Source organism: Pristiophorus japonicus, chromosome 11 (assembly GCF_044704955.1).
Source record: "Pristiophorus japonicus isolate sPriJap1 chromosome 11, sPriJap1.hap1, whole genome shotgun sequence".
NCBI classification, from domain to species: Eukaryota; Metazoa; Chordata; class Chondrichthyes; family Pristiophoridae; genus Pristiophorus; species Pristiophorus japonicus.
Window position 1 is genome coordinate 205820088 of NC_091987.1, and position 11734 is coordinate 205831821.

Below are 11734 nucleotides of genomic sequence, written 5' to 3' on the forward strand. Positions count from 1 at the left end.
CTCTGGATCAGTTCCTATGGAGTGGAGGGTAGCCAATGTAACCCCACTTTTTAAAAAAGGAGGGAGAGAGAAAACAGGGAATTATAGACCGGTCAGCCTGACATCGGTAGTGGGTAAAATGATGGAATCAATTATTAAGGATGTCATAGCAGTGCATTTGGAAAGAGGTGACATGATAGGTCCAAGTCAGCATGGATTTGTGAAAGGGAAATCATGCTTGACAAATCTTCTGGAATTTTTTGAGGATGTTTCTAGTAGAGTGGATAAGGGAGAACCAGTTGATGTGGTATATTTGGACTTTCAGAAGGCGTTCGACAAGGTCCCACACAAGAGATTGATGTGCAAAGTTAGAGCACATGGGATTGGGGGTAGTGTACTGACATGGATTGAGAACTGGTTGTCAGACAGGAAGCAAAGAGTAGGAGTAAATGGGTACTTTTCAGAATGGCAGGCAGTGACTAGTGGGGTACCGCAAGGTTCTGTGCTGGGGCCCCAGCTGTTTACGCTGTACATTAATGATTTAGATGAGGGGATTAAATGTAGTATCTCCAAATTTGCGGATGACACTAAGTTGGGTGGCAGTGTGAGCTGCGAGGAGGATGCTGTGAGGCTGCAGAGCGACTTGGATAGGTTAGGTGAGTGGGCAAATGCATGGCAGATGAAGTATAATGTGGATAAATGTGAGGTTATCCACTTTGGTGGTAAAAACAGAGAGACAGACTATTATCTGAATGGTGACAGATTAGGAAAAGGGGAGGTGCAAAGAGACCTGGGTGTCATGGTACATCAGTCATTGAAGGTTGGCATGCAGGTGCAGCAGGCGGTTAAGAAAGCAAATGGCATGTTGGCCTTCATAGCAAGGGGATTTGAGTACAGGGGCAGGGAGGTGTTGCTACAGTTGTACAGGGCATTGGTGAGGCCACACCTGGAGTATTGTGTACAGTTTTGGTCTCCTAACCTGAGGAAGGACATTCTTGCTATTGAGGGAGTGCAGCGAAGGTTCACCAGACTGATTCCCGGGATGGCGGGACTGACCTATCAAGAAAGACTGGATCAACTGGGCTTGTATTCACTGGAGTTCAGAAGAATGAGAGGGGACCTCATAGAAACATATAAAATTCTGACGGGGTTAGACAGGTTAGATGCAGGAAGAATGTTCCCAATGTTGGGGAAGTCCAGAACCAGGGGTCACAGTCTAAGGATAAGGGGTAAGCCATTTAGGACCGAGATGCGGAGGAACTTCTTCACCCAGAGAGTGGTGAACCTGTGGAATTCTCTACCACAGAAAGTTGTTGAGGCCAATTCACTAAATATATTCAAAAAGGAGTTAGATGAGGTCCTTACTGCTAGGGGGATCAAGGGGTATGGCGAGAAAGCAGGAATGGGGTACTGAAGTTGAATGTTCAGCCATGAACTCATTGAATGGCGGTGCAGGCTAGAAGGGCCGAATGGCCTACTCCTGCACCTATTTTCTATGTTTCTATGTTTCTATGTTTCTATGTAAATGAATATCATAGCTTTATTTTAACAGTAAGTTTCAGTGAAATTGTCCTTTAAATTAAACCCCCTGTAAGGTTTTATAATCTGCAGTTTATCCAAGAGTTTTATTTTTAAATATATAATCAAGCTTTTGTTATCTTGGCCCAGATACATTGCTTCTTTCTGGTACTTCAGCTGCTATCAAGGCTGTTTATCACCAGCTAGGGTCCAAAAATATGACTGTAACAGCTGCAGGAGCTTTATAAGTGATACAGAATACTATTTTTTCCAGTAAGTTAGAGCTCATGTAGTATTTAGCTTTTCGCACACTTCAAATGAGTATTTTAATAATGTCAGTTTTATCCAACTGTTTTTGCATGACAAGAAATGAAGAGTCCTTATATGAATCCTCTTGTCTGCTCTCTCCACTGATGCTGCCTTACCTACTGAGTGCTTCCACCATTTTTGGTTGATGTTTCAGATTTCCAGCATCCCCAGTGTTTTACTTTTCGTGAATAGTCCAATATGTTGGTGTGCCAAGATGGAGTGTGATAGAGTGACAGTACACAGGCTCAAGTTGGCATTTTCAGAACTTATCTGGTCTACCGAGCAATGAGGGGCACCGAGTGACAGCTAGATGATGACCCCAGGGGGAGGGAGTGAACATCAAAGAGCAAAACATGTCAGGCTGGGCTCAGGCACCTCTTGGCAGCTAGTTTGTCCACTAGGCTCACAACTGCATACCTTATTGTGGATGACCTCGAACCAACTGACTGGGGTTTTATTGAGTCTTGTGAACATCACGTGACCGGCTAAGCCACTCACATTGCAACAGCTCTACAACTATTTTGAGTAGAACTTTAAATCAAGTGCCCCCTGGCTAAAAGGGGGGCGGGGGGGGGGGGGGGGGCGACACTAAAACCAGCACAATAACCAAATTAAACTTTAGACATTTCAAATCAAATTAAAATTTGGTTGCACTCCAGTCCCTCCGGTGCCCACCTCTCACAGAAGGCCGCGAGCGTACCGGTGAGCATGCTCACAGGTGCATACATTACAATTATGTCCAAATGTTTTGAGAGCATCATCATACTTCAGACATCACACTTCAAAGTGTCAAAGGTATATTAAAAAAAAGTAAATTTCATGCTATTATTTCATACCTGATGCTGAAAATTTACATTCCAATCTGCAACCTTCCTTTACAAAATACCAATTAAACTCTGACCTCAGGATGTGTTTACTTACAGCAATTAGATTGTGTAGACCTAATGGGAAAGGGCATCTTAAACACAGCTTCAACATAATATTGAATCATAGAAATATATGGCATAGAAATAATATGCTTCAGTAATTTTCTCAACATGCACCATCCCAATCTCCTATTCCATCCCCAAACCCTTTAAACCTTTTTTTTAAGTAACTATCTCATTTGATTTTAAAGGTCCTTGTGGAATCTGCTTCAACATGATACTCCTGTTATTATAAATCAGTGTATCATCTGATTCACCATGAATATTACCACAGGAAACGTAATAGGGTAAAAATTAACATGGATCAATATTGTAGTTAGGAAAACTGTAAGCCAAAGTCATTGAAAAGCCTTGCCTTGGAGTATATTCCTTTAAGAAATATCTTCTATGCGAAACTAGAATCCAGATCTACTGAGGAGAATACTTATGAAGCTCATCCAGGAAATAAGAAATTAGGGGCAGCAGTGAACACAAGGCCAGTTATATCTGGTGGTAACCAAAAACAAACGTAGGCAATCAGGCAGTCACCCGGTAGTATCACTCCCTTTTTCAATGAGCTTGCCCTTATCTCTGACCACTGACAGTAGGTCACTTCGATGTATCAGGAAATCAGAACATAAGAACAATAGAAATAGGAGCAGGAGTAGGCCATACATAGAATCATAGAAATTTACAGCACTGAAGGAGGCCATTCGGCCCATCATGTCCATGCCAGCCCCTCGAGCCTGCTCCATCATTCAATAAGATCATGGCTGATCTTCGATCTCAACTCCACTTTCCTGCACTAACCCTATGTCCCTTGATTCCCTTAATATTCAAAAATCTATCAATCTCCGTCTTGAATATAATGACTGAGCATCCACAGCCCTCTGGAGTAGAGAAATCCAAAGATTCACAACTCTTTTAGTGAAGAAATTCCTCCTCATCTCAGTCCTAAATGACGACCCCGTATCCTGATACTGTGATCCCTAGTTCTAGACTCCCCAGCCAGGGGAAACATCCTCCTAGCATCTACCCTGTCAAGCCCTGTAAGAATGTTATATGTTTCAATGAGATCATCTCTAATTCTTCTAAATTCTAGGGAATATAGGCCTAGTCTCCTCAATCTCTCCTCATAGGACAATCCCCCCCAGGAATCAGTCTGGTGAAACTTCATTGCACTCCATCGAAGCCTAGTAGTCATCCATTTTAACAGTACTACCAGATGAAATTACTTTACTTCAGTTAGCACTGTACCATTTTCCCCAAACACTAATGGTAAAAGAAAGCCCAATATTATATTCTAATTTACTTTTCAGTCCAGGAAGTCCATCGATTTTTCTATTTCGTTTGGATATCTTACTTTTAGTTTTTTTTTAGTAGATTAGCTTTGTAGATCTTACGTGAAAGAGCAAGTGAATACATTTTCAGTATGAAAGTTGAGCCAAATGAAGGTTAATATTACATGTGAATGTTAAGACCTTTGCAGGTGTGATTAACATGATTCTGTGTTTTTATGAAACCGGGGCTTCGAGAAAAGAAGCAATCCACTTGTATCCATGTTTTATAATGAATATTATTTTGTAAATTTCAGTTTTATCTTACATTTTTTCCTCTTAGTTTTAAATGAAAGAAAAAGTTCAAATTCTCAACTAGAACTATTTTAATTACCTTTTTGAAGAGAAGTATTTATCTTCTTCAGTTTCTGTATAAATTCAATTCAAAGTTTTATGTAAAGACATCAGTATAATTTAGTCCATCGAAGTCCCATAACGTTGTTCCTCCAAAGTAAATTTGGACACGATTGTAATAATTGTAGTTTATTCACATCACTGAAAAAAAAACATTCTGCAGTTCTATATATTCTATTTTAAACAGTACATATATGTTCTAAACCTTACAGAAACGAAAGTATTTTCTGGATTTTATACAGTGCGGAAATGGTGTGCAGTTCAAAAGCTACAAATGAAGTTCAGAATGAAAGGGTGGAAACAAATTTTAATTACCAACACTGGACCTTATCAGGATCAGTATCAATGAGTGAAATGTTTACAATGCCTTGTTAAAAATGATTATAAAAACTAGGCACACAACTACAAAAGATGATGGGATTCATTCCAGTGACTGAATATCAGGTGCTGCATATAACGGGTGGCCGAACTGGCATTGCCCGTGTGGCTCCACTGCCCGAGACGAATTTCTACCTCGATATCTTCCTCGGTGACCCTATTTACACAAAAGTTGCTTTTCATCAACACATTTACTGTACAAAAGCAAGGAAATTATGCTGAATCTTTATAAAACACTGGTTCGGCTCCAACTGGAGTATTGTATCCAATTCTGGGCACCGCACTTTAGGAAGGACGTGAAGGCCTTAGAGAGGGTGCAGAAAAGATTTACGAGATTGAGGGATGAGGGACTTCAGTTGCGTGGATAGACTGGAGAAGCTGGGGTTGTTCTCCTTAGTGCAAAGAAGATTGAGAGGAGATTTGATAGAAGTGTTCAAAATCATGATGGGTCTGGACAGAGTACATAGAGAGAAACTGTTCCCATTGGCAGAAGGGTCGAGAATCAGAGGACACAGATTTAAGGTGATTGGCAGAAGAATCAAAGATGACATGAGGAAAAACTTTTTTACACAGCGAGTGGTTGCACTGCCTGAAAGGGTGGTGGAGGCAGACTCAGTCGTGGTTTTCTAAAGGGAATTGGATAAGTACCTGAAGGAAAAGAAATTGCAGGGTTACATGGAAAGGGCGGGGGAGCAGTACTGCTGAAGTGCTCTTGCAGAGAGCCGGCATGGGCTCGACAGGCCGAATGACCTCCTTCTGCACTGTAACCATTCTATAATTCAATGATGTTTTAATACCTGGTTCAGTGGACTGTTCAATGCAATGGCAGATGGCAGTTAACTCTCTATTAGGAGTTTGACTTGTTCTGAGTATTTGTGTTCGCACTTGTCTTACATTAGTGTTAGTGGAATGTGTTTAATTGACTTTCACCCACATTTCTAAAATTGGCATGTTAAAACACTTAACCCGTGTTAGACGTGTTGTTACCTCATTAGGGAGTACTTAAAGCATTTCTCCATAACTTCCAAAACATTGACTTTTTAACAGGTAAGTACATGAAAGTGGACAAAATCAGCTTCTAGGGCAGGGGAAGCTGAGGCAACTAGTTAGAATGGCAGCGTGCAAAAGACCCTAGCCTATCCTCTACAAAATGCACCACATGCTACAAACATCCCTACGAGGGTGCCCTAGGGCATATATTTCCATTGATGTCAAGGCCATCAGTTATTTTTCTGTGATAGATTATATCTGCATTTGAGAAAGCAGAGCTGAAGAACAGTAGCAGAAATTCTCAATAGTAGTACAATTGAGAAGGACTCATAATGAAATAGGGCTACAGCATTGTAAGTGCTGATTCTCTGAGTACACTCCCTTCAAGCATTAGAACTTAAGAATTAGTAGCAGGAGTAGGCCATATGACTCTTCGAGACTGCTCCGCCATTCAATAAGATCATGGCTGATCTTCGACCTCAATTCCACTTTCCCGCCTGACCCCCATATCCCTTGATTCCCCTAGAGTCCAAAAATCTCTCTATCTTAACCTTGAATATACTCAATGACTCAGCATCCACAGCCCTTTGGGGTAGAGAATTCCAAAGATTCACAATCTTCTGAGTGAAGAAATTCCTCCTCATCTCAGTCTTAAATGGCTGACCCTTTATCCTGAGATTGTGACCCCTTGTTCTAGACTCCCCATCCAGGAAAAACAACCTCACAGCATCTACCCTGTCAACCCCCTCAGAATCTTATATGTTTCAATGCGATCACCTCTCATTCTTCTAAACTCCAGAGAGTATAGGCCCAATCTACTCAATCTCTCCTCATAGGACAACCCTCTCATCCCAGGAATCAATCTAGTGAACCTTTGTTGCACCGCCTCTAAGGCATGTAGGTGCTTTCTCAGGTAAGGAGACCAAAACTGTGCATGGTGCTCCACTGGGGAGCACCACGTTTGGGGACTTTAGACTATAGGGACAACTACTCAACATGAGCTCAGACTGCATCCCCTAAAAATGACAGGCAGTGCATTGGAAATAAAAGCCTCACTTGACAGCCAAATACAGGCACTTTCAGGAGGATTCCTGGTGTGCAATTAGGAGCAGGAAAAGAATAGGTTAACGTTTTAGTCAGAGACCATTGGTCAAAACCACTGAAGGATCGCTACTGGAAATGTTAATCTGTGTTTTCTGTTTTCAGTTGCTTGTGGACTTGCTGTGTATTTTCTGCTTTTATTTTAGATTTCCAACATTTGTAGTTTTAGCTTTTAAATATTTTATTGCATTGTAACAGTGTCACCCAGTGGCTCAGTGGGTAGCACCTTCGCCTCTGAGTCAGAGACTCGAGCACAAAAATCTAGGCTGAGGGAGTGCTGCATTGTCGGAGGTGGCTGTCTTTAAGATGAGACGTTAAACTGAGGCTCCGTTTGCTCTCTTCAAAGGAGAGTAGTGGCGTTATCCCTGGTATCCGGGAAATATTTATCCCTCAATCAACATCACTAAAAAACAGATTATCTGGTCATTATCACATAGCTGTTTGTGGGAGCTTGCTGTGTCTAAATTGGCTGCTGCGTTTTCTTCAAAAACAACTTAATTAGCTATAAAGTGCTTTGGGACATGTGGTGGGGTGGTTGTGAAAGGTGCTATATAACTGCAAATATTTATTTCTAATCTCTGGCAAGTGTACCTGTATGGACAGCTTCAGGCTGAGCTATGAAAGCCCCATATTTGACTAGCCTATTGTGCGAAGAAAAACATGGGAAGGTAGCTGAGGACAGACACCCTGTGTAAATTTGCTCCAATATGTGTCACCTTCTTCCAGAGAGGAGAGGCAAAGGGAAAAAAAATTGGAGGCGGGAGTTAATCATTACACTAATCATTAGAGTTTATTTGTGACAGATATTAATAATTAGGGTTTCTCGCTTCATATATACAGCAGATATCAACATATTTCAAAATTAGTAATTTTTTTTAGGTTTAATGACAATTTAATATTAGTTGACAAAATGTCAGCTACTTGCAACCTAGCCATTGTAATAATTCACCCTGTTTTGTAGAGTAGACGCAGATGTGTCCACAAAGAGCCTGATATCAATATCAATCATGTAAAGAGGAGCCTCTCTTCTTCCTTCAGGAACTAGTCTTATCCTTCTGCTTCTCTGTATTTTTGTCTACCTCAGGCTCTGCAGCTATGGTTAGCGATTCAACATTGATTTTCACGTTGTTCACTTTGGGCTGGATCTCCCCTCCTTTTCTCTGTGCCTCGATGCACAGGATGCCATCATGGGACAGTGTCGTTCGCACCAGCAGAGGGTCCACATCCAGGGGCAGGATGTAGGTGCGTGTGAACTCTCGGGAGATAAAACCGTGGCTGTCCAATTTCTGAGGATGTCTTCCGGACACCTCCAGCAGGTTGTCCACTGTCCGAACTGAGATCTCGTCTGGCAGGAACTGGCAGACGTCCAGGAATGCCTGAAATTTATGATCCTTTGTTGCAATCTCTGAAAAGCCTCTGTCCAGTTGTTTATTGATCCTCGGTCGGATATAATAACCGTGGTACAATGTAGGAGCTAAAATATCTTCTGGTGACAAACCTGAGGAATTTATTGGAAGTTATCAAACTGTAAATAATAGAGAATATAACTTTGATAATACATCATAGAACTGCCCTATCAGTGATATATAGATTGATAATGGTTAAAATTAACCATGGTTTTATTTTCTAATAACCTGATCAATGAGGAAAAAATTTCACCAAACAATAAAAATAAAATGTAATTACATTATTTCCCCTGGTCCTGTTTCAGATCTCCACACACCATGGGCCACTAGTGCGGGTCTGCAATCTGGTCCCAGAACCCCCCCCCACCCAGTGCAATTTGCATTTGTACACAAACAGCCCAGGATCTGTTAGCTTTAGATGTGCCCCCTACACCATGTAAGAAAGTGGCCTATCTGCCACTCAATGTCACCTCCCGATGGCACTGCTCAGTGATTAACTATTGGAAAATCATTCGGTGCAAACCAGGGAATAGATAAAGAATTGCAGGTAAAAAATGGCAATGGCAGTTCTGAACTGCTGGACTGAACAGTGGACTGACGCAGTCCGTGCCTGCATGCAGCAAGACCTGGGCAACATTCAGGCTTGGGCTGATTAGTGGAAAATAACATTCGTGCCACACAAGTGGCATGCAATGACTATCTCCAAAAGAGAGAATCTAACCACCATTCCTTGACATTGAACAGCATTACCATTGACAAATACCCCACCATCAACATCTTAGGGGTCACCATTGACCAGAAACTTAACCAGACCAGCCGTATAAATACTGTGGCTACAAGAGCAGGTCAGAGGCTGGGTATTCTGCGGCGAGTGTCTCATCTCCTGACTCCCCAAAGCCTTTCCACCATCTACAAGGCACAAGTCAGGAGTGTGATGGAATACTCTCCACTTGCCTGGATGAATGCAGCTCCAACAACACTCAAGAAGCTCGACACCATTCAGGACAAAGCAGCCTGATTGATCCATTACCTTAAACCTTCACTGCCTCCACCACCGGCGCACCGTGGCTGTAGTGTGTACTGATACGAGGAACTGCCTAATACTACTACTACTATCTATAGCAGCAAATCACGAAGGCTTCTTCAGCAGCACCTCCCAAATCCACGACCTCTACCCCCTAGAAGGACAAGGGCAGCAGGAGCATGGGAGCACCACCACCTCCACGTTCCCTCCAAGTCACACACCATCCTGACTTGGAAATACATCGGCCATTCCTTCATCGTCGCTGGGTCAAAATCCTGGAACTCCATCCCTAACAGCACTGTGGGGGTACCTTCACCACATGGACTACAGCGGTTCAAGAAGGCGGCTCACCACCACATTCTCAAGGGCAGTTAGGGACGGGCAATAACTGCTGGCCTTGCCAATGACACCCACATCTCATGAATGAATAAAATGAATTCCCCACCATGAATCAGCATTTTCAGAAGGAGGGCAGAAAATTGGGTTAAATAGAGAACTGGACAATCAGTAACTAACAATTTAGAAGAGTTCACTCAAGTTATTGTAAAGAACATTGACATGTGCGCACTGCTTATTTTGTCAGTGTAACCCAGTATGTTTCCTGTCCCCATTTGCAACCTGTCAGCATCTGACAATTGCAAGCCGTGCGGTTGTGCGACTAAGACAGGCTACAGATCTATTCAAGTAAATTGAGACGTGTTTATTTCTGCAAACTGAATTTCAAGCAAGGGGAGGCAGGGTTGCCTTGTTCATACTGAAACCTTACGGTTAAAAGCGAAAATAAACTTACCTTCCCCGAAGTTCTGGTCGTAAATTGTGGTCGGTGATTCCTTCTCGTATTCTACACTCATGGGATAAGCATGTGGAATCGTCTTGTCTTCCATTGTAAGGATCAGAGAGTGAGTGGGAGCAGAGAAGCAGAAAATGAAACACACTCGACTGCTCTGCCTGACCCAGAGATCAGACTGTGGTCACTCCGTCTCAGAAACCTTGGTGTGTTGTTTGTGTCAGGACATTCCTGAGGGAGGGGAAATTAGACCCGGACAGAAATAAACCAGGGCACTGAAGAGGCTGGAACCTTCCTCGTGGAAAGGGGATCTCCTCTGGGAAACGATCGCACGCCCTCAACCATAAATAATAATTTTCATGTTTGTTCTTTGCTCGTATCCTACTGTGCATCTTTTGTGGCGTTTGCCCCAACACCAGCTTTGGACCACTTGTCAAACAAAACTTTAGCCATTAAAGGAACATAAATAAAAGGTGTCATTTACATATATTACCAGCAACAATTCGACCATACCACGGAAAATAATAATAAAAAAACAATCATTTAACTACATTTGGTTAGTAGGGATTTATAAACAAGTTAAGAACCCAGTAATCTGTCTGGTACTTGTCTATTTCTGTAGAAATGACACGCATTCGTGGATCATGACTGGCAGATCGATTTCTAAAGGCATTATTCGAGGGACATTTATTTTAAACAAATCACACTGCCACGATCACCCGGCAAGCGTGTGTCCGATTTATACAATGCTCGCTTTCGAATACAATCAGATTCTTTCTCTAAGCTGACAACGAAAGGGCTGCAGCGTTCCCACTGCACTTTGTGTGGTGTCTTTGTAGAAACTTGTTTTGAATATTAACAAACCTTTTCCCCAAATGTCTTACTTGTAATTTAATGCTGTGTTTTCAAAATATAAAATCCATGAATGGATTTTTTTAAATTTTGGAAATTAATAGTTACACTGTGACGGATAATTATATCTGCAAGCCCACACAGTAATTTCTAACTTTTAGAATATTGTAATGACTTCATTCCTAACGAAGGATAAACGGCTTGACAATTATTAATTTATTTCAAGACAAGAACGAGTGAAATAATTGCTCAACTCTATATCTGAAGTAAAACATACTGGAGTAATATCACCTTGTTTTAATGGAAGGAGGTGTAGCATTTTCTCAAATAACTCACCTGTTTTGGTCATTTTTTTTGTTGCAAGATTTGCTTTTCTAATATAATTAGTCCCTCCTCCAGCCTCCTTCCTTTATAATGCTTTCCAAAAACTCTGGAATGGACAATATATGGTGAGGGAATGGAAGGACCCAGCCCAGATTATTATTCAATAATGTAGCAATGTGGAATGATACAATTCAATGGGTTCAGTGCAGCCAGAAGCTACACATATCCATGTAGGTGACATCAGAAGCTTAGCACCACTAGTCTATTTATGGACTGCAACATTTGTGATTAACATCGTCACCATTTGAATTAAGCACTCAGATAACCCAGCACACAGACAGACACACAAAGAAGCTAAAATCTTTAATCATTAATAAAAAAACTGAAACATCATAATATTCCTCCCAATACAATAGCTTCTTTTCAAATGCCATGAGGTCATCTTCGGAAGCATTCTGAAGCTCTGCCAG

General features: G+C 41.7%; 1 protein-coding gene across 1 annotated transcript; it reads right to left on the bottom strand.

Annotated features, from left to right (window-relative positions):
- Positions 1-7642: 7642 nt before the first annotated feature.
- hspb2 (heat shock protein, alpha-crystallin-related, b2) lies at positions 7643-10315 on the bottom strand. Its single transcript, XM_070894447.1, has 2 exons — positions 10092-10315; positions 7643-8369 (listed from the first exon to the last, which is right to left on the bottom strand). Exons 1-2 carry the CDS (start codon positions 10183-10185, stop codon positions 7906-7908), a joined length of 558 nt encoding a protein of 185 aa, XP_070750548.1. The 5' UTR covers positions 10186-10315; the 3' UTR covers positions 7643-7905.
- Positions 10316-11734: the final 1419 nt, after the last annotated feature.

Excerpts from the sequence above, each read along its gene's own strand:
- hspb2 (XM_070894447.1), bottom strand. The coding sequence starts at position 10,185 with ATGGAAGACAAGACGATTCCACATGCTTATCCCATGAGTGTAGAATAC. Across the intron at positions 8,370-10,091 it reads CGACCAGAACTTCGGGGAAG|GTTTGTCACCAGAAGATATT; the intron begins GTAAGTTTATTT and ends TAAATTCCTCAG.